Genomic DNA, 23,400 nt, shown 5'->3' with positions numbered 1-23,400 from the left:
TGCCATAGGGCCATTACAACATCAGTTTTATATGTGATTTGCCTCTGATTGTTCTGCAGAGGCGTGCTGGTATGTAGGGTCATTTTGGTGGTGATGTCCACCAGGCTGTATTACTTGCTTGTAATGATGTTGATATTAGGTCTGGTTTCTTCTTTGATTCTCATCTACAACAGATGTTAACAGCAATGAGAATTTGGCATTCTCTCTGCCCATTCTATTGGTCTCAACATAGCTTCACCTGACAGAGTTATTCTGGCAGTAGCAAAACCAGTATGTCCTTCTTCTGTATGCATTTCATCCATGTCATTACTCTCCAGTTCCATGGATGCCCTCAATCATTTTTGCCGACCACTCTTGTGTTTGCTGTGACAGAATGATGCAGCCCTGGGGCTGACCACAGTCCTTGCTTCCCTGCTGGTCTCCTCTAAGTGTTGACTGTGATATTCCTTGTTTGTGCCTCCTTTTGTTGTTCTGATTCAAAACCACAAATTTTGATTCTTGCTGAGGAGAGTGGGAATTGTGTTGGGTACTTCTGCAACATTCTTCTCCACAGTTATCACTTCAAACCATGCTGATGATAGTGTTTTTTTTGGTTTATTTATTAATGTATTTATTATGTTATTATGTTCTATGTTGCTGTGAATTGTAGTGGTTCTAGTTTCCTTGCCAGGTGTTCCAGTAGGCCATTCTGGATGCTAGGTGTGCAGGAGTCTGTAGCTGGGGTACTTGGAGCCCCAGTCATTCTGGTGGGCACGGAGCATTCGTTGCTTGATGTTTTCTATCCTGTAATTCCATTAGTGCCTCTTTTGACTGCCACTGTCGTGACATGGACTCTACAAATGCTGTTGGTTGACGCTGTTCAGCGCTTCCAGCTGAGACTGCTAAAGGAGTGCAAGTCTGGTAAGGGTGGTCTTGTGGTGACAGCCCAGCAGGCATTGTTCTCTGATGGTTCTGGCTATCAGTTCTTGTTTCTTGTCAGAAACTCTCTCCTCCTCTTCTTTGGTTGTGCTGTAAAGGAGATGTGAAGCAAGGTGCCACTTGTGACTTGAGAATTTTCTATCTATAATCCTGTGTTCCTGGTTAGGAACTGGCAGGATCTACTCTGGCTTCTTTTGATGTTCATTCCGTGTTAGCATCAGCAGTTGTGCCTTTACAAAGAGTGTTGGATGCTTCTCTTCAAAAACGGAAACAGAAGGAGAGAAAAGAACCCAGGAAATACATGTGTTCAGTTTGAGTCATAACAACACCTTGTTTATTAACTTTAGAAATACATTTCATTACATCCATGTAATATTTCCTTATAATTTTGTGGAATCATCATAAAGAATGAATCACTGTCATCAGAGAGTCTTCCAAACACTGTGTATGTTACACTGTTCTCCTGGTTTTGTCAGGTTTGGTGCTGTCACTGATGGGAAAGGTCTGCAAAAGCCAAAGCCAAATGAGGGGTGGGAAAGACAAGTGTTGGCATTTGGTGGAGGTGAAAGTGGAAGTGGTACTGAGCGGGGTCTGTCTGTTTCCTCCTGTGAAGGGTTGGGGGAAATCCTTCTTCTTGAGGAAAAGGAAGTAATTGGGGAGACCAAGGGACATGCCATAAGACAAGAACGAGAGATGTCTGCTCGTCTTCTGTATTTATGTTTGGGGTGGGGAATGGAAATTACCATGAGGCTGTAAGAAATGGGAGCTGGAGGCCTTGATATAGTGCATGATCTTGAGAGAATATATGCTGTGGAAATGCCTAATATGTCTTTGGATGTTCTGAATTTCTCTCCTGTACTAATCATGAATCCTTCTCACTCCTCTGGGAATTATTGAACCTACCTCAACACTTCTGCTGTTCCTGTGAAATGAAGTGGGAATAGCACTGGTGAGTGGTGGCATGGGCGTTTACCCTTGAATACGATGTCAAATTTGAGGTAGGTGAGGGTGTTGGTGGCCTCAGCCTTTCAAGGTCTGATTATCTCCAAAGAGGGCAGTTCAATACCCTCCCTGTCCTGTTGTTCCATTGTGTGCCAGCTGCTGTGGGGAGTTTTGGTTTTCTATATGCACTTGGTTTTCCTTCCTGGAGTTATTCTGCATTATAGGCCTGTTTTCAAAGTGATGTGTAATCTCAACATCCACTGCTGCTTTTCTGAGCTGTTCAAGTAGAAGCTGTAGTGACGTTTGATCGTCCCGTTGGCCTTCTCTGAAGGTGATGCTTTTCTTCCTTCTCTTGCTGTTCCCTGCTCCCCACATCCCTGCTGTCTGCTAACTGTGCTGGTGTCCACCAAGTGTTTCTGCTCAGAAGCTGTGGTGTTCTTTCCATTGATCCTTCTCAGAAAGGGACATAAAATGAATTGACCAATGGCAGCTGTTGGTTTGTTTGTTTTTGCACAACCTTTGAGCAAATATATATATTTTTTTCTGTTTCTTTAGTAGCACCAAGTTGTTTGTACAGAAGACACAGCGCGCATCATGTTGTATTTTCTCCTTCCTTTTATTATTATAATGTGCTTTGAAATACAGAGTTGTAGGAAATTACCATGTGGAAGATGCACAAATGAGAGAAGTGTTTTTCTGTATTGGACAAGGGATTGAGATGACAGCCGAGGATCTGGCCATGTCAGTTCCATGTATCCTATGGTAGCTAATCCTTCTTGTCTCCTGTGAGTGCTGACTAAAACGGTGCAGTTTTTCTCTATGTTTTATGATGAGCTTTTGGTACCACCTGGGCTGACGGTTTCTCCCATCAGAGGTGTTCCCTTCCTCTGGTAGCTGCGTGGTGCAAGAAGTGTGCTGGTAATGGGATGTGAGATGCAGAGTGCTGATTATTTTCTGATGATCATTTTTCCTCCCATCCATGGAAAGCATATATGATGTGGGAGAGTAGCATCCCAAATTCCCCCCCTTGTGTCATGTTGGGAACCTTTAGGAGATGCAACAGCTGTGGATATTTCTGTGATGGTGCTCCTGCTCAGACACTATTTCTAAAGAGACAAGGAGAGGTGGATGTAATCCTTAAGGGCTCAGAGAACAACGTGTGCTGTCTACGATCAGAGTGGTCCCAGTTCAAAAGAGAGAATATCTAATGACTGTGGTGTAGAGACTGGTAGCATTTCCACCTGAGATCGTTGAGATGTATTCAAAGAACTCAATGTTTCTGAGGAGCCTGGCTGACACTGTGTAGCTCTGCTTCAGCTCCACTGTTATTGGTGTTGTTGAGGGAAGTGAAGATCTGCTCAGCCCTGGATCACGCTGAATGTGGGACTTAGAGTTGGATCCAGTTGGTAGAGTGGATTAAATTTCACGTTTGTGATCCTGTGAGCAGCTCGGAGTAGGGTCTGGGCATTCATTCTTGTTTTCCTTAGCAGGGAAGAGAGAGTCTTGTCTGAGGGACTCAGAGAGATTTAGAAGAAGATGGATTGTGTCATTGGACAATAGTTGGAAAATGCTGACTGAGCTGGAGAAGGTGTTTGCAAGGTTAGGGGTTATCAGTAGAAAACCTTTAGAGATGGCCAACCACACAGAGCTGCTTGACCTGGATCCTGTGATAACCTCCAGGAATTCAGCTGTAGGATGTCACTGTGAGAAGTGATGTGAAATTGATGTGGCCACAAAAATGCTTTGCCGTATGGGTCTGAAGTGTCCATCTGCTGTCTTTGCTTGGTATCCCCTTGCCCTGTGAATATCTGGTTATCTGGGAACAGTACAGAGTATGTACCATCTTTGATGGGGAATTGAGAAGTCTTCAACAGTGTGACCGTTGACAGCAAGGTCATCTGTGACATGTGATGATGTTGCACAGTTCCCTATGCAGTTAAGTTTTGTATACCTTCACTCCCTGTTGTATTTGTGTCATTCCTGCTTGTGAAGTCATTTGCCATATCCACTTTTATTCCCACGTGCGTGAATACAGAATGTTGTTGCTCAAGCAAGGAGCTTTTCCCCATACTGGTTGTTCTGGATGACTTCATCAAACCTGCCCATGATCTTCCCTCTGCTGCTATTCTTTCCTGGGAGTGGAAGAAGTGCTGTCTGCATTGAAGATATTGCAAATCTTGTTCTTCAATGATGTGCACTGGGATCTTACATTATTCTTCTCTCCAGTTATGAAAGCATCCTAATCCATTGCTTTGGAAATATATTTGTTGGCAGTGGATGAGATGTAGTGTGTTGAGTTCTGGCTGCTGTCAGATTTCAGATTTTGAGGCGGTTGCCCATGAGTGCAAGGTCTGACTTTTCCATTCTAGTGAGCTCAGGTAATCATTGAGTGAACGTTATCAGTTCTCAGGTCTCCCTCTTACTTCCCTTCTGATGGATGTGTGCCAGAGAGCACTATATCCAGTGATAGTCTGTTATTTGTTCTAAAGAAGTATCTACAAAGACTACAGGTAAGTCATTTGTGTTAAAAGATTATAAGAGTGATAGAGAGCTGCCTTTTTTTTTTTTCTTTTTTGCTGTTCAGTTGTGGTCTCTTTTCATTGGATGGACTAAATATTGCCAGGGCATTACCTGTAGGTGTGGAGTCTTCCTGTAATCTTGTGTATGCTAATGCAGGTAAGATACAAGGATGCAGGAAGAAGAGTTCATCTTTGTGTTATGACTTTACACCAGGTAAGCAGATGGCGGAAACCAAACTGATCAATGACTTCTTATGCATCTGGACTGAAGACATTGCTGTCCTCAGGAAGTCTCGTTTTCTTCAGCAGTGGGTTTCCACATGGACCAGCAATATATTAGAGCAGGAAGGAAAGAGATCAGGAGGCACAAGATTGTTCAGTGCTGAAGGACCATGGTGTACATCATGAGAAAGATGTGAGTTGCTCCCACCCTTACGCTGGCAGATGCCAGAGTATGGGGCAGGTGGTGTTGAATACAAAGGGGATCAGAGAAGACCTGGAGAATAGGCAGGTGGCAGATTTTGTCCTGCATGTTTAGCCACTCAGCCAACTTTTTTGATTCGAGGAAGAGGAGAATGATTCCAGTATCCAGCCCTGACGATGTGTCTGCTGCAGGTATTGGTCACAGATGGTGAACACAGATACCCATCAAAGAAGAAAATCTCCTATTTCCTTTCTCACCTGAATCATCTTGCTAATATGGAGACTCCTGTGCACATCCTCGCACAGCTCCCACCTGCAGAGAAGTGCAGGCTTACAGGAATACCAGCAGGTAGCTCTCACTTGTATCACAGTTTCCTCTCAGAAACCTCTCTGCCTTCAGTCATCATACGACTGACACACAGCAAGTGCAGTCACCATTACCTGAGTGTTGGCTCGAAGGAACGTTTAAATTTACTTTGCTGTAAGAAATATACAGAAGGCAGGTGATCAGAGCAAGTTTCTGGAAGCACTTGAGTTAAACGATAAGGTTTCCGACAGAGGTCATAGTAGAAACTGTTCCACTAACCAACCTATGGGTACAGAACATTTCACAGCACGGTCATTTCAAGTGGAAGACAACAGGAAGAGATTAATCGGTGTCTCACTGCAACTAAATAGCTATGAACGACTACTGAACGAGTACAGTGAAAATTGCTGAGAGTAAAAACGTGTAAAAAACACTACATCTCAAAGAGAACTGAAGCATAAGAAGTGGAAAATTGCAAAGACGAATCGAATCGGGCACGATCTGCAGCGACGCAAGAGCAGTTCCGTCCGGGAGCCACATGATGGCGCTGTGAGCTAAGGAACGCGCGGTGCGATGCGATGCGATGCGATGCGAGGAAGGGAGGGGAAGACCTTCCGGTGCCCATGGCAAAGAAGGCAGAGCGAGAGCGAGCGGCGGGGAGGAGGAGGCGCGTCCCGTGAGGAAGGATTGTGTCGGCGAGCGCGGGCGGAGGGTTTGGAGCAGGCGGGTCGGGAGGTGCGCGGCGCGGAGAAGGAGCGGTGCGGCGGCGTGGAGGGCGATGGTCGGCGGTGGAGCGGCGCGGCGGAGCTGGGGGGCCGCGGTGCTGGTGCTGCAGGCGGCCTGGGCGCTGGGCGGCGGTCCGGTGCGCTACTCGGTGCCGGAGGAAGCCGAGGCCGGCACGGTGGTGGGGCGCCTGGCGCAGGACGTGGGCCTGGAGGCGGGCGAGGCGGAGGCGCGGCGCCTGCGGCTGGTGTCGCGGGGCTTAGGGGCGAGCGTGGAGGTGAGCGGGGCGAGCGGGGCGCTGGTGGTGAGCTCGCGGCTGGACCGGGAGGAGCTGTGCGGGAAGAGCGCGCCGTGCGCCCTGCGCCTGGAGGTGCTGCTGGAGCGGCCTCTGCGCGTCTTCCACGTGGAGGTGGAGGTCACCGACATCAACGACAATGCCCCGCGCTTCCCCGCCGCCTCCAAAAACATCAGCGTGTGGGAGAATGCCCCGCTGAATTCCAGGTTTCCTCTGGAGGGCGCGTCGGATGCGGATATCGGTTCGAACGCGCAGCTCTCGTATACACTGAGCACCTCTGAGCACTTCGCTCTGGATGTGAAGTCTAAAGACAAAAACAAAGTTTCCATTGCCTTGGTGTTAACGCATCCTCTGGACCGCGAGTCGCAGTCGGAGCACCGCTTGGTGCTGACGGCGAGTGACGGGGGCAGGCCGGCGCTGACGGGCACGGTGCAGCTGCTGATCTCGGTGCTGGATGCGAACGACAACGCGCCGCATTTCAACCAGTCGGTGTATAAAGTGCAGCTGCCGGAAGATGCCATGCCGGGAACAGTTTTCCTGCAGCTGACAGCAACGGACAAAGACGAGGGGATTAACAGGGAAATCTACTATGCATTCAGCGAGACAATTCCTGAGAACGTGAAGGAATTATTCGTAATCGATAGATTGTCAGGGGAAATGAGAACTGCGGGACAATTGGACTTCGAGGAGGTTCAGTCGTATGACCTGGAGATCGAGGCTAGCGATAAGGGGATGCCACCGCTGTCGGGGCACTGCAGCGTGGAGCTGGAAGTGCTGGACGTGAACGACAACGCGCCCGAGGTGTGGGTGACGTCGCTGTCGGTGCCGGTGCCCGAGGACGCGTCGCTGGGGACGGTGGTGGCGCTGCTGAGCGTGTCGGACCGGGACTCGGGTCCGAACGGGCGGGTGCGGTGCGCGGTGGTGCCGGCGTCGCCGTTCGGGCTGGTGGCGACGTTCGCGGGCTCGTACTCGCTGGTGCTGCGGGAGGCGCTGGACCGGGAGCGGGTGTCGGAGTACGAGGTGGAGGTGCGGGCGGAGGACGGCGGGGCGCCGCCGCTGCGCGCCAGGCGCGGGCTGCGGGTGCCGGTGTCGGACGTGAACGACAACGCGCCGGCGTTCGCGCAGGCCGTGTACACGGTGCTGGCGCGGGAGAACAACGCGGCGGGCGCGGAGCTGGCGCGGCTGTGGGCGCGGGACCCGGACGAGGCGGGCAACGGGCGCGTGAGCTACTCGGTGTGGGAGGGCGGCGCGGGGATGGGCGCGGGCTCGGGCTCGGGCCCGGGGTGGCGTCCGGCGTCGAGCTACGTGTCGGTGGAGGCGGAGAGCGGGCGGCTGCGGGCGCTGCGTCCGCTGGACTACGAGGAGCTGCAGGTGCTGCAGTTCGAGGTGCGGGCGGTGGACGCGGGGGAGCCGCCGCTGTGCGGCAACGCCACGGTGCAGCTGTTCGTGGTGGACGAGAACGACAACGCGCCGGCGCTGCTGCCGCTGGCGGGCGGCGGGCCGGGGCCCTGGGCTGCGGGCGAGGCGGCGGAGCCGGCGTGGCGGGCGGCGGGCTCGGCGGGCTCGGCGGGTTCTCCGGGCTCGGCGTCGTCGTCGTGGTCGCTGTGGGCGCGGGCGGCGCTGGGTGCTCCGGCGGGGCAGGTGGTGGCGAAGATCCGCGCGGTGGACGCGGACTCGGGCTACAACGCGTGGCTGCGCTACGAGCTGCGGGAGCCGCGGGGCGAGGGCCCGTTCCGCGTGGGGCTGTACAGCGGCGAGGTGAGCACGGCGCGGGCGCTGGAGGAGGCGGACGGCCCGCGGCAGAGGCTGCTGATCGTGGTGCGGGACCACGGGGAGCCGCCGCGCTCGGCCACGGCCACGCTGAGCGTGTCGCTGGTGGAGGGCGCCGAGGCGGCGCTGGCGGCGGCGGGGGCGGGGGCGGTGTCGGCGGGGGCGGGGCCGCGGGCGGCGGCGGGCGCGGAGGGCGGCTCTGCGGCGGCGGCGACGAACGTGTGGCTGGTGGCGGCCATCTGCGCGGTGTCGAGCGTGTTGGTGCTGGCGGCGGTGCTGTACGGGGCCGGGCGCTGGGCGCCGCGGGCGGCCGTGCCGGCGGGGCCCGGGCCGGCGACGCTGGTGTGCGCCAGCGAGGTGGGCAGCTGGTCGTACTCGCAGCGCCAGAGCCGGAGCCTGTGCGTGGCCGCGGCCGGGGACGGCGCGGGCAAGAGCGACCTGATGGTGTTCAGCCCCAACTGCCCGCCGCCGCCCGGCCCCGAGCCAGAGAGCGGTTCTTTGGAGAAGGGTCGTTCTCTGTCCCCGTATTCTTCCTCCACGGTAAGTTGTCTTGTGTCTTTTTACTGGTCAGTTCCTGCTTTCGCTTCTTCTGGGTTTTTTGGTTTTGGTTTTTGTTTGTTTTTTCATCAGTCGTTGAAGCGTTTTATTCTGGTAAGACTTCTGCAGGTCGTTTCGTTGTAGTCCTGCGCGGTCGTCATTTTTAAGTTTTGTATTTGTGTTGCATATGAATATGGTGTTCATATGTGCCGTTGCTGATTATTGAATTTGGATTGAATGTGGATTGCAGTGAGCTGTGGATTCCTGTCACGGTTGAAAGGTGAACTACAGGAACTGACCCATAAGGGGTGTGATTTGAGAGAGAAAAGTTCGTGGATGTAATGGATGTTCTTCCTCTGGATATTTGCTGAATTTTATGGAAGAATGAGGCAACGATATTGGTTGTTAAAGATTGTGGTGGGAACTGTTGGAGGGCACGTGTTTCCTGCTGTCCTTCGAGTTCTATGCCAGTCTGGGCTCCCATATCCCTGTAGCTTTCTGTTCCATCCACCTCAGAAATAGGTTATGTAAAGTAAGGTCAAAAATCTTTCTGTTGCTGTATATTAAGAGGAAAGAAAAAGGAAGCGTTTCTGTATTCATTGTTGAAGTCTGATGATTTTGTAATGAAAACCACTCGTTTTTTTCTCCTGTGTATCTGAATAAAGCTGCAAATACAGATTCACCTGGAGAGTAGGTCTTAATGCTGGTTTCTGCATTGATGTCCTTGTTTGGAGAGTGATTGTTTATTTACGGGTTGTTTTGATATTGTTACAAACTCAGGTCATCTTGGCTACGCACTGATGGTATTGGTTGATTTTTTTTTCATTCAGGCCAGGTGCAAAACACTCCTGGGATACAGTGTTAAAACTGGGATAAAACACTGGGATAAAGTGTTAAGGTCATGTTTAAAGTTTTGTGATTGATGCTAGAAACTGGATGTGTCCTTTGTGGAGAAAAATGAAGATCTCTTTACACTGCTTTAATTCTCATGTTAGTGTAAAAGCAGAGTATGTTGGGCTGCCAGGGTAGTAAGAACAAAGAGTACTCTTCTCATTATGCATTCAATTCACTGAAGGTGCGTGTATGGCTAATTATCATGGTATGATTTTATAGCATATTTTCTGACGACTTCTGTAAGCAATTTACATGAAACTTGAGGTCTGAAAAAAAGAAATATCTCCGATTGTTGGTGATATGACAAGAATGCTGCTTTTGGGGGTAGCGAAATCCAGTCAAGAGAGCTGAAAACGTAGTGGCCAGTGGTTTTTTGTTTGTTTGCTATTTTAAAAATATATATTTCTGAGCACATTCCACGTTCTTTCGTGCATCTCTTTTAGATCTCTTAGAAAAAGCTTTTTGTTCTCTTTCTGGAAATAAGATGGGTATTGTGTTTGTATGCCTTTAATCTCAACCCACAGCTGATACGTATCAATAGAACGGCTGATCACCTCTTGATTATGCACGAACTGCCTTCATTTGTCTGTGATCAAGGCTTCTTCCAGAGCTGCAGATCTGTCATTTTTCTTCTCTTAATTCACAAGAATGTGATACGAAGCTGGAAACGCAAACCACCATCTCCTAGAGAAGAATCCTCTGGATTAAGTTTATAAAATTGAATCAGCGATGTAGAACGGAATGTATAACCACATCAAGTAGCTCATTTCTCTGTGCTGTACGATGAAGGGAGATGAGCCTTTTCTTGCTAAATCGTTTGGGACAGGGTGGGCTTTGCCCTCCCTGCAATTTCACAGAATCACAAGGGTTAGATCATCCTGAGATCATCGAGTCCAACCCCCTGCCACAGCCAGTTCCCTACACCAGGTCACGCAGGTAGGTGTCCAGGCAGGTGTTGAATATCTCCAGAGAAGGAGACTCCACAACCTCCCTGGGCAGCCTGTTCCAGTGCTCCGTCACCTCACTGTACAGAAGTTCTTGAGCACATTTGTGCAGAACTTCCTATGCTGCAGTTTCTGGCCATTTTCCCTTGTCCTGTCTCCACTCACCACTGAAAAGAGTCTGGTCTTGCCATTCTGCCCCCCACACCTTAGATATTTATAGACCTGGATCAGGTCTCCTCTGAGTTTTCTTTTGTCAAGGCTAAACAAACCCAGTTCACTTAGCTTTTCTTCATAGGGGAGATGCTCCAGACCCTTCACCATCTTTGTGGCTCCCCTTTCTCTTGGTAACTCCGAGTTCAGTTATGAATTGAAAATCAGAATGTGATTTTGCTGTAGTCGTATAGCAGCAGGAAAGAATGCAGTAGTTTGTTTAGAAATACACAGCTGTCAGCTGCCGGAAACGAACCAGGTGGAAGCTTTTATTTCGTAGGACATCCTGGGAAAGAGTCCTCGGCAGAACACGCGAGAATACCCAATCGGTGCCTGGAATAAACCCTGACAGCATGGCGCGGGGTTATCAGCCGCTGCAAGCTCAGGCTGCCGCAAAGTGGCGCTGACGAATTAGCGGTGCTTTCAGGCACAGGAGGCAGCTAAAGCTGTGCTCGGAGCCGGGAACTTGGCAACCCAGCACTGCTCTGTGGGAGCTCGGGAGCCGCCGGGCTCGGAGCTGCTCGGTCGCACGCTGGGCCGAACCCCGCTGCCCCTGCGTCCTCCTCCGAGCGCGGTGGTCGCTGGCTGTGGTAACCGAAGCAGCCTCTGCCCTCCAGTTCCAAACGCGAGTTCTTTCTTGCGATGTAGCGTCGTGTTTCTGAGTTTCTGTAGCTTGATGGGGACGATGAGGATGTGGGAAATCAGGATTTTCGTGGCATTCCTTGAAATGTCTACGCCCCCCCCCCCCCCCCCCGTAGGAGATAGTTCTCCCCGGTTTATTTTAGGGCTTTCCACTCCCGTTGTGCCCACGGAGCAGTTGCGAGCTCCCGTGGCTTGCCGAAGGGCATTCCGACCTTCCTGTCTGCTCATGTAGCGGTCAGATTTCTCTCCGTAGAGGTCTGCCAGCTCTGCGGCGACAAAAGCGGATCAGCCCGGGGCTACCGGGCGGGGGGAGGCGGTAGTTCGGACTCGGTGCTTCTGGCTCCAGTCCTTCTCATCCCGCGGGCAGACCCTGTTCTCTGTCGGGCAGAGTAGGAGCTGTGCTCACGCTCCAGCGGGACCCTCGGTTATGGAGGGCACCCCTGGCATCTCCCTACGTATCGAGCAGGACAGGACGTGTTTGTACTCCGCAGAAATCTCCCGAAGGCGTCGCTCTGCATCTGCACGACCCCGGGTGCATTGCTTGCGGGGAACGGAGTAGTAAAAATCGTCGTTCACGTAGGTGATGCTGTTCCAGCACGCGTGGAACAACAGTTTCATGTGGTGCAGTTATCCCCGAGATAACCCAGTGTAAGTACTCACCTTTATGTTTTGCCCTTCCTCGCTTAACGGTTTCTTCTGGCCGCTACCATTGTCCGTCTCCCAGTGCGCACGTCTGGACTAATGACGTCTTCTGGCCGGAAAAAAGGGATGATTGGCTGAAAATACAAAACGGGGCGGGACGAAGAGAACAGAAGGCGTTCTCAGGGCTGTGGGGCGTGGTAAATGCAGCGCTGCGGCCGCCAACCGGGAGAGGGAGCGCGAAGGGGGCGGGAGGTGATGGGGGGGTGGAGGGGGAGGAATGGCTTCGGGTGGCAGAAAGTGGCATCTGGGGGAGATTTAGATCGCTCAGCAGTCGAGGTAGATAACAGAGATCTGTTTCGAGGTCATAGAATGTGGTGGATTATTGGAAGGGAACCACAAGGATCACCGAGTCCAGCTCCTGACTGCACACAGAACTGCCCCAAAATCAAACCCTGTGTCTGTTACAGCTGTCTGAATATTTCTTGACCTCTTGCAGTTTGGATACTGTTACCACTGCCCTGGGGAGCCTGTTCCAGTGAAATATGTCTTTAAATAAGCCTTTCAAATGAATCAGTGAAAGAACTTGTCCGCTAAAGGAAAACCTATGTCAAAAAGTTTACATTTAATCTATTGATGATGTTTTATTCAGTCTTGATTAAACTGTTTTCATAATATTCATTATCTGTGTTCATCTTTTATAGTAAGTGATTATGATCAGCTAGATTTTGCTGTTGGAGATATTTAGGATCCTGTTTCAAAGTTTTAATCTGGGCAGCCATCTGCTGTTTGTTATTCATGGTGCTCCAGTCTTCAGTTAAGCAATTAGGTCCTCTCTTGAGTCTCTTAATATTGAAGGCTTTTGAAGGGGAAATACAATAAATGTTTGTTTCACCATAAGCTACCCAAAGCTATAGGGCACGTGTCAGTAACTCTTTACAGGGTGAATGCCTTTACATCGCTGTGTGACATCCTCAGTCTGGGTTTTTCCCTTAGTTGGAGGCAAAGATGAGATCAGAGATGAGAGATTTAAAGTAATAGTTGTGATCAGCTGTGACACTAAGGGATGGTTCTACATTTTTAGTATTTACAAAGAATGATGCACAAATACCATAATTAGGAGAAGACCAGGGCTTGAAAGGAGACTCTTGAGATAAGAGATCATGAAAATCATGTTAGGAGGGAGGGTAGTAAAGCAGGCACCACAGCTGTGTGTTGAGATGTTTGTTGTTGAGCAAGTCTGCCTGACTGTTGGGGACATCAATGTCCACAGCATAGGAGAATAGCCCAGAATATGCAAGAATATTAAACAGAGCTGAAAGGTCTAAAAAACTAGTAAGAAAGAAGGCAAATTTGAGGCAGGTCTCCTAAAAACCTGAAGGGCAAGCATTAGGTAACTCTGCAAAGGACAAGAGATGCAGCAGAAAACTAAAGAAAGTAACTTCAATGGTAAATGTGTAATAAAGGAATGAATTAAAGCCAAAATCAACATAGGTTGCCAAATACTTCCAACAGGTGACTGCATCTTGGAAAGAGGCAAATGTATAATTACTTGGACTGGTTTTAGCCCTTGTTCATTAACCAGTTTTTTTTCCAACACTTCTGGTATTTCAGGCAGCAGTGTGCATAACCACAGCTATTACTAAAATATTAGTGTTTGGGCTTTTTTTTCCCCATGTTTCTTTGAGTGGGTTTACCTGTTGAATGAAGGCTCTCAAACTCAAAATTCTTGTGTTTCTTCATCACCAGCTCAGTCACAGATGGGTGAGCGCAGTCCATGTTTTACCTGTGTGTGCCCAGAGGCACCAACAGCTGGCTGCCCCAGTCCTCCCAGATGGATCAGTTTACCTTTGTCATTGGTCAACGTTAAGGGAAGTTTGGGTATTTTATGATTTTATGCATTGGGTCGGGGTGTTTTTAACAATTTTGTATTGCTACAGAACAGTAAGAACACTTTTTTTTTTCTTTTTTTTTCCCAATGTACTGTAGAGGATATCATACCTTTGCAGACAAAAGTGTAGTGCACCTTTGGGCTGGAGAAGCCTCAGTGACATTTTTAGGGTGACCACGTGGAAATTACGTTATTTCTTCTGTTATCAGTCAAGCAAACAATATGCTCCAACATTGATTGGGTATCGTATATATTTACATTATATATTGCATGCAATGGTCCCCTGGCCAAATTTACATTGTGTGTGAACTAAGGTGGATGCACGCAAATGTTGCAGTACCTGCAGCTGTAACAGGTACATCAATGAAGTAAAAGGAAAATGCAACGTTCAGACACTCCCAGGTGCTCCTGGAGTTAGAAAATTGTAATAACAGCAAATACATGTGCTGGGGCTGACCATGGGTTGCCTTGGTGCATACAGGATAGAAACCTTTCTGGGAGGTTTTGCTGATCTGTGAGGTTACAAAGAAATCTATCGATTTTTATTTATTATTTTTTTTCTTATATCCAACTTCTGGCTGTGCTCCCGTTTTTTTAAAGGCCCAGATACTTCATATAATATAAATGCTTTTTACTTGGCTGGCATTTCTCAACTGCATAAAGAAGCAGTGAACACTGCTAGGGTTAAGTTCTCTTCTTGCTGTGGGTTTATAGCCTCTCGGTTTTGATTGATCGGATCTCGTGATGACAATAAGCTCTCAGAGAAAGAAGCTGGAATCCGAGGAGTCCAGAGGGGATTGTCAGGGTCGAAACCAGGGGGTAAATTGCTGCGAAGGTCACTTGAGGAAAGGTTTTCCAGGAGGTGTTTTGCAGCGCATTCTGCCCTTTCTCAGCTGCTTAGAGGGCTGGGGGGGGAGACAGCTTTGATTTTCATACATGGGCTGTTATCTCTGCGTGGTATCAATTTGTCTCTCCACACAGTTCCTAAGCTGTCCTAAATGCAAGAGCTTTCTGGCGCCGGTCTTTACTTCTGTGCGAGCAATTCTCCCATTGCAGCCTCCCGGTCCTCCCACCCAGCCGAGCCGTCCCATCCTGCTCTGGAGGTCGGATAGGAGCTCGCCTGTGGCTGCGAGTGATCAGACTGGGACTGTTACGGGAGAAACCCGCTTTCCCTCCTGTAATCCGAATTCATTTACTCTGTATAAAAGACAAAGCAAGAAATAGGCTTTTTTTTTTTTTTTTTTTTCCCTTTTATTTTCCCGTCTCCCTTTTTAGGTTAACAAGGGTAGAGTCTACTGCCTCCCTTAATCGTGCTCTGAAAACCCCTCTGGGAGATGTTGTTCTCAGCCGGAGCGTGCTGGGACTGTGCTAACCCATGTTTAGCCGATGCCTGTCACTTCTTATACACGTTTCCCTTCCTGCCCGTACTCTGACAGCGGCGGGCGCATCGTCTGTCTGGAGCAGAAAGGGGGAGGGAGCGGGGGCTTTGCTGCGTCTCTCTCTCACGGAAACTCAGCCATGTCTTTAAGTCGGGGACCGCGAGCCTCTTCGCAGCAACGGGTCTCCGTAGGGAAGGGAAAAAAAAAAAAAGAGAGAGAGAAAAGGCAAAAAGAAAGGTGTGTGTGTGGGGGAAGTAGGAAAAAGAAGAAAAAGGAAAAAAAAAAAGGGAAAAAGAAAAGAAAACGGTGGGGGGTGGGGTAGGAAAAAAAAAAGAGGGAAAATAAAGAGAAAGAGGTGAGGGAAAAGAAAAAGGGAGAAAAAAGAGGGGAAAAAAAGGGGGATAGTAATAAAAAGACAGGAGTGGCGGAGGGGCAGCGGCGGGGCTCTCGCAGCCTCCACCCCCGGCACGCAGGTGACTCCGCGGCCTCTGGGTGGCGCCGCCGCCGCGGGCCGCTGCCGCTTGCCCGGTAAGAGACGAGCGGGGCCGCGGCGCCCGGCACAGAGAGCGGCGGAGGAGCGGGCGCAGCGCGGCGGAGCTCAGCGCAGCGGCCGCCTCTCTCCGCGCACGGCTGTGGCGGAGCTGCGCGGGACCGGGGCACCTCCCGCACCCGGAGCGAACTTCTCGCCTTGCCGCCGGTGCGCCCCGGTGCCCGCTCGCTGGGAACTTGGGCTGCTCGCTGAAATATTGGATTATGTTCCTGCCGAGCCGGGCTGCGGGGAGCTGAGTAGGGGAGGAAGAATGCGGGTCTATTGGATGGTCTTCTGCCTTATTTGCTGCACCGCGAAGGGACAAGTGGTGTACTCCATCGCCGAGGGAACAGAGCGAGGAGCGTTTGTCGGAAACGTAGCGAAGGATTTAGGAATAAACGCGGCTGCACTTTCAGCCCGGAAATTTCGCATGATCACCGGTTCAAGTAAGCAATATTTTAATATAAACGCAACCACGGGGGTTTTATCTGTTAACGAGCCAATAGACAGAGAGCAGCTTTGTGAACTAAAATCTGCGTGTCTTCTGAATTATGAACTTGTGCTAGAAAACCCTCTAGAGCTTTATAGGATGGAATTTAAAGTCCTGGATGTAAATGACAACTCTCCCAGCTTTCCTTTAAGTGAATATCGTGTAAGTGTGCCTGAGTTCCTGTCACCTGGGGCAAGGTTTGCGCTCCCTACTGCCCAAGATCTCGATGAAGGTACTAACGGTGTCCAGAATTATATTCTGAACCCTGATGACCATTTCCATTTGGAAATGCAGACACGCGGGGACGGAAGTGTGTATCCTGAATTGGTGCTGAAGAAAGCCTTAGACAGGGAACAGCAAGCCACTCACGAACTTGTTCTTACAGCCAAAGATGGTGGAGATCCTCCAAGGTCTGGTGATGTCCCTGTCGTTGTGACTGTTCTGGATACCAACGACAACGCACCAGAATTTGAGCAGTCAGTGTACAGGGCGAGTGTCCTGGAAAACTCCCCCAGTGGCACATTGGTGGTGCAAGTGCATGCCACGGACTTGGATGAAGGTCCCAATGGAGAGGTCGCGTATTCGTTTAGCAATGCTACAGCTGCTGACCTACAGCAAATGTTCTTAATTCACCCGCACACCGGGGAGGTGACAGTCAGTGGTGATTTAGCAGTTCAGAGACCTCTCCTCGAGATGCTTATTGAAGCAAGGGATAAAGGGGCATTTGCCTTGTCAAGCACAGCTAAGCTGCTGGTGGAGATCACTGATGTGAACAATCATGGCCCAGAGATAACGATTGCGTCCCTTTCCAATCCCGTCCCTGAGGATGCTGTTCCTGGCACAGTGATAGCACTGCTGAGTATTGTGGATAAGGACCCTGGGGAGAATGGGAAAGTAACCTGCCAGATCCCTGATGACCTTCCCTTCCAGTTAAAACCTTCCCTGGAAAACTACTACAGCCTGGTCACCAGCGGGCTCCTGGACCGAGAGCTAATCAGTGGGTACAACATCACCATCACTGCCACAGACTTGGGATCTCCTCCCATCACCACTCAGCAGACACTTTGGGTGCAGATTTCTGATGTGAACGACAACCCCCCTGTCTTTGCTGCTGACACATTTGATGTGTTCGTGGAGGAGAACAATCCACTTGGTGCTTTTCTCTACCAGGTCTCAGCCTCTGACCTTGATATAGGGGAGAATGGGCAGATCTCTTACATACTCAGGAATTCAACAGTTGCAGGCAGTGCCCTGACCAGCTTTTTGTCTGTGAGCTTGGTCAATGGGAGCATCTATGCAAAACGTGCCTTTGACTTTGAGCAACTTAGAAGCTTCCATTTCCAAGTGGAAGCCAAGGACAATGGGTCGCCAACCCTGAGTGCTGCCATGACTGTGAATGTTTACATCTCAGACCAGAATGACAACGCCCCAGCCATCCTGTATCCCATCAGCCAGAATGGCTCAGTGGCAGTGGAAGTTGTGCCCCGCCTGGCTGACGAGGACTATCTAGTGACCAAAGTGGTGGCAGATGATGAGGACAACGCAGAGAATGCCTGGCTCTCCTATCACCTTGCCCACTCTACTGACTCCACGCTGTTTCACTTGGCACCGCACTCGGGTGAGCTACGCACCGCTCGCTCCTTGCGCTCCACCGACCTCCTGAAGCACAAGGTGGTAGTGGTGGTGCGGGACCATGGGGAGCCTCCGCTCTCCTCCACGGTGACTGTGGGCATCCTGCTGGCTGACACTCTGCCCCAGGCTCTGCCTGACTTCGATGACAATGGGGAGCCACGGCCGCTGCTCAACGCTACAAACATCTACTTGATTGTTTCTCTTGCTTGTGTCTCCTTCATCTTTACAGTGTTCCTCCTCTTTCTTGCCATTGCACGGTTGTGCCATTGCTGGGCTTGTCACCGCCAGGGCTGCTGCTGCAGCGTTTGTTGCTGCTCAGCTGACGAGTATGAAAAATATCGATACAGTGTGCACATGCTTCCCAGCTCTCACCTCCCACCGGACATGCTGGAGGTCACTGGTGTGGGTAAACTGACTCATACTTACTTGTACAGGGCATCTGTAGGCCTTGGGCTTGAGAACAGCAGCATCCCAAATGGGGATGCTGGGAATGTTCCCAATGGCTCAAGGTTACAGGTGCCAGGACCCTGCATCCAGGTGCAGCAGATTCAAAGCGACCGTTTGAGTGCTGTCCTCATGGTAAGTACTTCTTCCTTTCACTTGTTTTCTCCCAGTCATGTGGCCACTAAGAAGCTCATCCAGGAGAGTAGGTGTAATTTTATGGTGCCCATAGGAAACTTCATATCTTTTTATGTATTTCCTAAAGCTAGAATCTGACTGGAAAGCTCTTTTTGGATTAGACTATGGTCATAGTGTGGCAAAATGTGCGACACGCATTTAGGGTATGCACATGTAGCTGAAGATAAATACCTTGTAAGCCATTCTATTCACATAGCTAAGTAGAGTCATGATGAGAGTTCACACAAGTTTCTAATCTATGAGAGGTTTTTCTACATTTATACAACCAGTGATTTCTTTTCTAATTCTGGAGACTTTTTTCATTCATCAATTTAATGAGCCAGGATGCTGGCTTACAGCGTCCAAGTTAGGAATATGTTGAAATAGCAGGAATTCCATATTGAGAACCTCTTGAGAAGATGTCAGGTACCCGTCTCTCTTTCCAAACCCTAACATGTGATGAGTGACTGTGGAAGAAAATATGTTATTGTCATTACAGTGAAGGATTACAATGTGGGGTATGTTTATAGATCATATTTGTTGGGTGTTACCAGGTCACTTGTCCAAGATTCAGTTTTCGTCTATGCAAAGTAACATTAGTTGTGGTTGTAATAGGTGTTTCGCATTTTAAGTATATTTTTGTGAAGTTTTGAGATGTTTTGTCTACACACTACCAACTTTCCCTACTATGCGTAGCAGACAACTAATGTGTGGATCCAGCAGTTATGGGACCTAAAGGCATCATCGTTATTGTGAGCCGGATGAATTGCCTAGAAAGGCTCAGTCATTTGATTTGTTTTTTTACTGTAATATTTAGTAATGTAATTAAAGAGTGATTTTTCTTAGTTATGTCAACTTTGGATGCCTCAGTTTAAGTAACTCAGCGAATCCTGGCCTTCAGAGTACTTTCTGAAACTCAACAGACACCAGAATGTCTCAAGTTCCAACTCTCCGGTTAGAGACAGTCACATGGTTGGACTTAGTGGATCTTAGTGGTCTTTTCTGATCTTAATGATTCTGTTATTCTGAATGAGTCTACATCAGTGCTTTTTAGGACTAAGAACAGTGGTCAGCTCTGTCCAGGCCAACATTCTGTGCTAAGAGCTGTTCCAGATGTTCCCAAGGCAAAGGTAGGAACCCTTGGTAGACAGCTACGATAATAATCTGTTTCCCACAGTTTTTGTCCTTATAGACAATTACTGGAGATTGTAGTAAGTTTGTAGTCATGATGCTTATTGCACTATTATGCTTTTTAATGCTTGGAAACGGCTAGTCCCCTTTTGAGCCCAGGTGTATGGGCAGCTTCAGTAACTTCTTTGGCTAACAAATATCTAGACAGTGTCTGAAAAATACTTCCTTTTATAACTCTTGAACTTTTGTGTAGGTTCATTGTTCACTCTTAACTATGCAACGTTTGTTGTGTCTTTTATCCACCTTTTAATGAGCTGAAATAGTTTTATAGGTTGGTTATTTGCTTTCTTTTCTGAACACCTTTCACACAGAAATCCCATTCTCAAGGAAGGATCTTTTCTCAAATATATGCTACTTGATTGACTCCTGATGATCTACTTAGTATTTAACTGAAAACCTGGACAGTTTTAAGCATTGTAGTGGAATAGAGAACTGTGCCTCTCAATAAGAAAATAGCAGTTGACAGTATCAAAAGAAGAGTTTGTTCCTTATGCTTTGGTGTATTTTGGAAATATCATTGATTATTTGGAGGATCTCAATAAAAGCCTCCCACAGTAAAAGCTTTCTAGCAAGGAATTGAAAACTTTTTGGCTATCACTTAATTCAGGGTTTGTTTTCAGGAACACTGATTGTGTCTTAAAAGTGTATCCTTGGCTGTAGAGTAAGTCATAATTGCAAAACTTTTACAACAAAGGTGATACGAAAGAACATTTTTACAATTAATGTCTGTGTTCCTATTGAGCAAAATCTTGAAACTCGGGTTGCTAAAATATTAATAGACTGAGTAATAATAAAAAATGCAAATGCATTCCCGTTCTTTGTAATAGGAACAACCAAAATTACTTCTGTCTACATGTCAGCCATTCAGGTAAACTTTTAGCCTTGAGATGTAATAGACATTTTTAAGAGCTTTCCATAGTGGGGAAAATCCTGGATGTTTTCTTTGGCAAATTTCTTTCCTTTGCTCTTATATTCAGGAATGGGTGACCATAGATGTGACAGGTGTGAGAAGTCCAAAGGCTGTGCATTAGTTGTGTTGAGCAGAAGAGTAAGGAAGAAGGCTCAGAACTACAAAAATTTATCTATCCTTAGGAACAAAATGATGACAGTTATTATTAATTCGGTGCTGATGATCATAGTGATTTGCATGTTGAACAATTAACAATGTGTGTATAATATAGAGTATTTAGCTCTGGGGATCTCAGCGTATCACAGAATCACAGAATGGCCAGGGTTGGAAAGGACCTTGAGCATCATGAAGCTCCAGCCCCCCTACCACACGTAGGGCCACCAACCTCCAAGTTTCATAGCAGCCCAGGCTGCCCAGGGCCCCATCCAACCTGGCCTTGAGCACCTCCAGGGATGGGGCATCCACAGCCTCTCTGGGCAGCTGTTCCAGCACCTCACCACTCTCATAGTACCCAACTTCCCCCTGACATCCAATCTAAATCTTCCCTCCCTCAACTTCAAACCATTTCCCCTTGCCCTGCTGTTATCTACCCTTTCAAAGAGTTGATTCCTCTCCTGTTTGTAGGCTCCCTTTAGGTATTGAAAGACTGCAGTGAGGTCACCCTGCAGCCTTCTCTTCTCCAGGCTGAACAAGCCCAGCTCCCTCAGCATGTCTTCAAAGGGGAGGTGTTCCAGCCCCCTGATCATCTTTGTGGCTCTCCTCTGGACCCCCTCCAACAGCTCTCTGTCAAAGATGAACATAAACTATTAGAGCAGGTACAGAAAAGGCCACAAGGATGATCACCTCCCTGTGGAGGCCAGCTGAGGGAGATTAACCTAGGGGAGAGAAGGCTCTGGAAAGACCTCCAGTCACTAAAGGGGAGCTACTGGAAAACTGTGGAGGGACTTTTTATCAGACATTGCAGTGGCAGGATGAGGGGAAATGGTTTCAAACTAATAAATTATAAATTTACATTAGATATAAAGAAGAAGCTCTTCTTGATAAGGGCAGCAAGGCCCTGGGCACTGCTGCCCAGAGAGCTGTGGGTGCCTCATTCCTGGTTGTGCCCAAGGCCAGGTTGGATGGGGCTCGGTCTTGGAGCAACCTGGTCAGGTGGATGACAACCAGCTCACAGCAGAGCTCTCAAACTGTTTGGGCTTCAAGGTCCCTTCCCAGTCATTCCATTATTCTATGACTCTACTTATTTCTAGCAGAAATCCGAAGTTACGAAAATCAGGAGTGGATAGAAGATACAGTTGCTGTACTTGGATTCCTTTGCCTCCTTTGGGATTGCCAAGTTACAGAATAAAGTGAAATAGAACAATTTGGAAGAGATTCTTGGAAAATAGTTTCCAGTTATCTTGGGTAGAAAAGAGAACTGTCACTCGTTCTTGAAAACTGTTCCTTTTACCAAATCCCTTTCGTTGCTCTATTATTGAATGGTTTACTCTTTTTATATTAAAATGAGAGGACAAGCATTTTTTCAGCATTTACCAGTGGATATTTTGGTAAAAAATAGCATGTGAGTTTGCTCGTTGAATTTTGTGTTCACGTGCTTTCAGACCAACTCATTTGGATTTACAGATATGAGCATTACTTTACCCTCTGAACTAAAATGTAATAAAAAGTAAGCATCAAATATTTAAAAGGAAAAGGGAGCAACTCCTTTGTTACAAAGCAAGGCACTGGGAATGACTCCAAAATTATAAGGTAATCAGAAGTTAAATTCCCAATTTAAAGAAGTATTCTTAGGATTATAATTTTTAGTACCTGGAAGACAGAGAAATGTCTACGTATAGTACAAGGTTAGTGGAAGTTCCAGAAATTAAATGTGTTTTCAAAATTTAGGTTTATTTATTTATAGTTGGTCCTCTTTTGATACTGAATTGAATGACAGGATTGAATGCTTTTTACATATCCAAAAGTGTGAGACCATTTTGTGCTTTAACATCTTCTATTTAGGTTAGTGCTAAAAATAGAACTTTGGCCACAACTGCAGTAAACTGTAACTGTACATCTTTCAGCATCTTACCATCTCTTTGTGCAGTGTAGCATGTGTGACAGCCAAGTGAAAAGCATTTTGCGTGGCAATGCTGCATTGCTGTATTAGAGACAAAGGCATTAGTGGCTTTACTGACTAAAGGAAGCATTAGTTCACTGGGGTCATTAGTTTTCAGGGTCATGATGTGGCCATGGATTGTTGCAGTGTTTTTGTTTGCTTGTTTTGTCCATTAGGTGCACAAAAGGCCTGTAAGATAGTAGCGCATTCGAAGCATAGTGAGCTCTCTGTGATTTTGCACTCAATATTTAGGTTACATCGACAAAAACAGACATCAGTGTGGCAGTGGAGAATATTTCCTGGTAAACTGTAGTGGCAGTGGGATCATTTTATGCTAAGTGGCATGAATTTCAAGCAATGAAAGCAGATGCACTTCTTGACAGTGGCACACAATCTGGGCTGAGCTGCTGCAGGCTAAGCATCAGTGGCTTGTCACAGAAGTAAGGACCAGCCATGTAATTTCCCTATGCATCTCATTCTGATGGGCCTCATAACTTAACCAAATAGAAAGGTAAAGCGCCATGCCATTTCCTCCCGTCTGTACAGATAACAACCTGCCCAGATACAGCAGTCTTGTGCCCACTTTTTAAGAAGTCAGATGTGGAGGCAGATTTCTTGGCTACAGAAGTTACTCCTGGAATCAGGCCAAGAAAATCCTTGAAACAGCAACAGCCAAAGGAATTTCAGCAGTGGGGAATTCAGTAGATTTTCCTCCTTCTGACCACTTATCTTTCCCAAAGAAGGATGCAGCCTCACAGTTCAACAAGAAGGACACTGTGTCCAGGAAAGCTTGCAGATGTTGCTGGGCTGAAACTTTGCATGTCTGATGTCTGCCTTGGAGTACTATTTATAGAAGTAGTGGAGGGGAGGGAGAGTGACAGACGGAGGAGCTTCAGACA

General features: G+C 48.2%; 1 protein-coding gene and 1 long non-coding RNA gene across 11 annotated transcripts in view; one reads left to right on the top strand and one right to left on the bottom strand.

The window, feature by feature from the left end:
• The window catches only part of LOC128081353 (protocadherin alpha-C2-like), a 188,603-nt gene that overhangs the window by 99,385 nt on the left and 65,818 nt on the right, over nucleotides 1-23,400 (top strand). The window contains exon 2 of one of the 10 annotated variants that reach the window (XM_052684489.1): nucleotides 6,334-8,437. The exons of 8 other annotated variants lie outside the window; for them this stretch is intronic. In XM_052684489.1, coding sequence (XP_052540449.1) covers nucleotides 6,334-8,437 — 2,104 coding nt within the window. Of the gene's footprint in view, nucleotides 1-6,333; nucleotides 8,438-15,677; nucleotides 18,264-23,400 lie in introns of those variants that run through there. One more of the 10 variants, XM_052684495.1, reaches the window with a different exon arrangement.
• LOC128081389 (uncharacterized) lies at nucleotides 10,725-11,857 on the bottom strand. Its single transcript, XR_008207170.1, has 2 exons — nucleotides 11,785-11,857; nucleotides 10,725-11,390 (listed from the first exon to the last, which is right to left on the bottom strand). It is a non-coding gene; the product is annotated as an uncharacterized LOC128081389 (long non-coding RNA).

This window comes from Tympanuchus pallidicinctus, unplaced genomic scaffold (assembly GCF_026119805.1).
Source record: "Tympanuchus pallidicinctus isolate F22 unplaced genomic scaffold, pur_lepc_1.0 scaffold21, whole genome shotgun sequence".
NCBI lineage: Eukaryota > Metazoa > Chordata > Aves > Galliformes > Phasianidae > Tympanuchus > Tympanuchus pallidicinctus.
The sequence above is the reverse complement of the archived record's forward strand: the minus strand, read 5'-3'. Positions and strand labels throughout refer to the sequence as shown.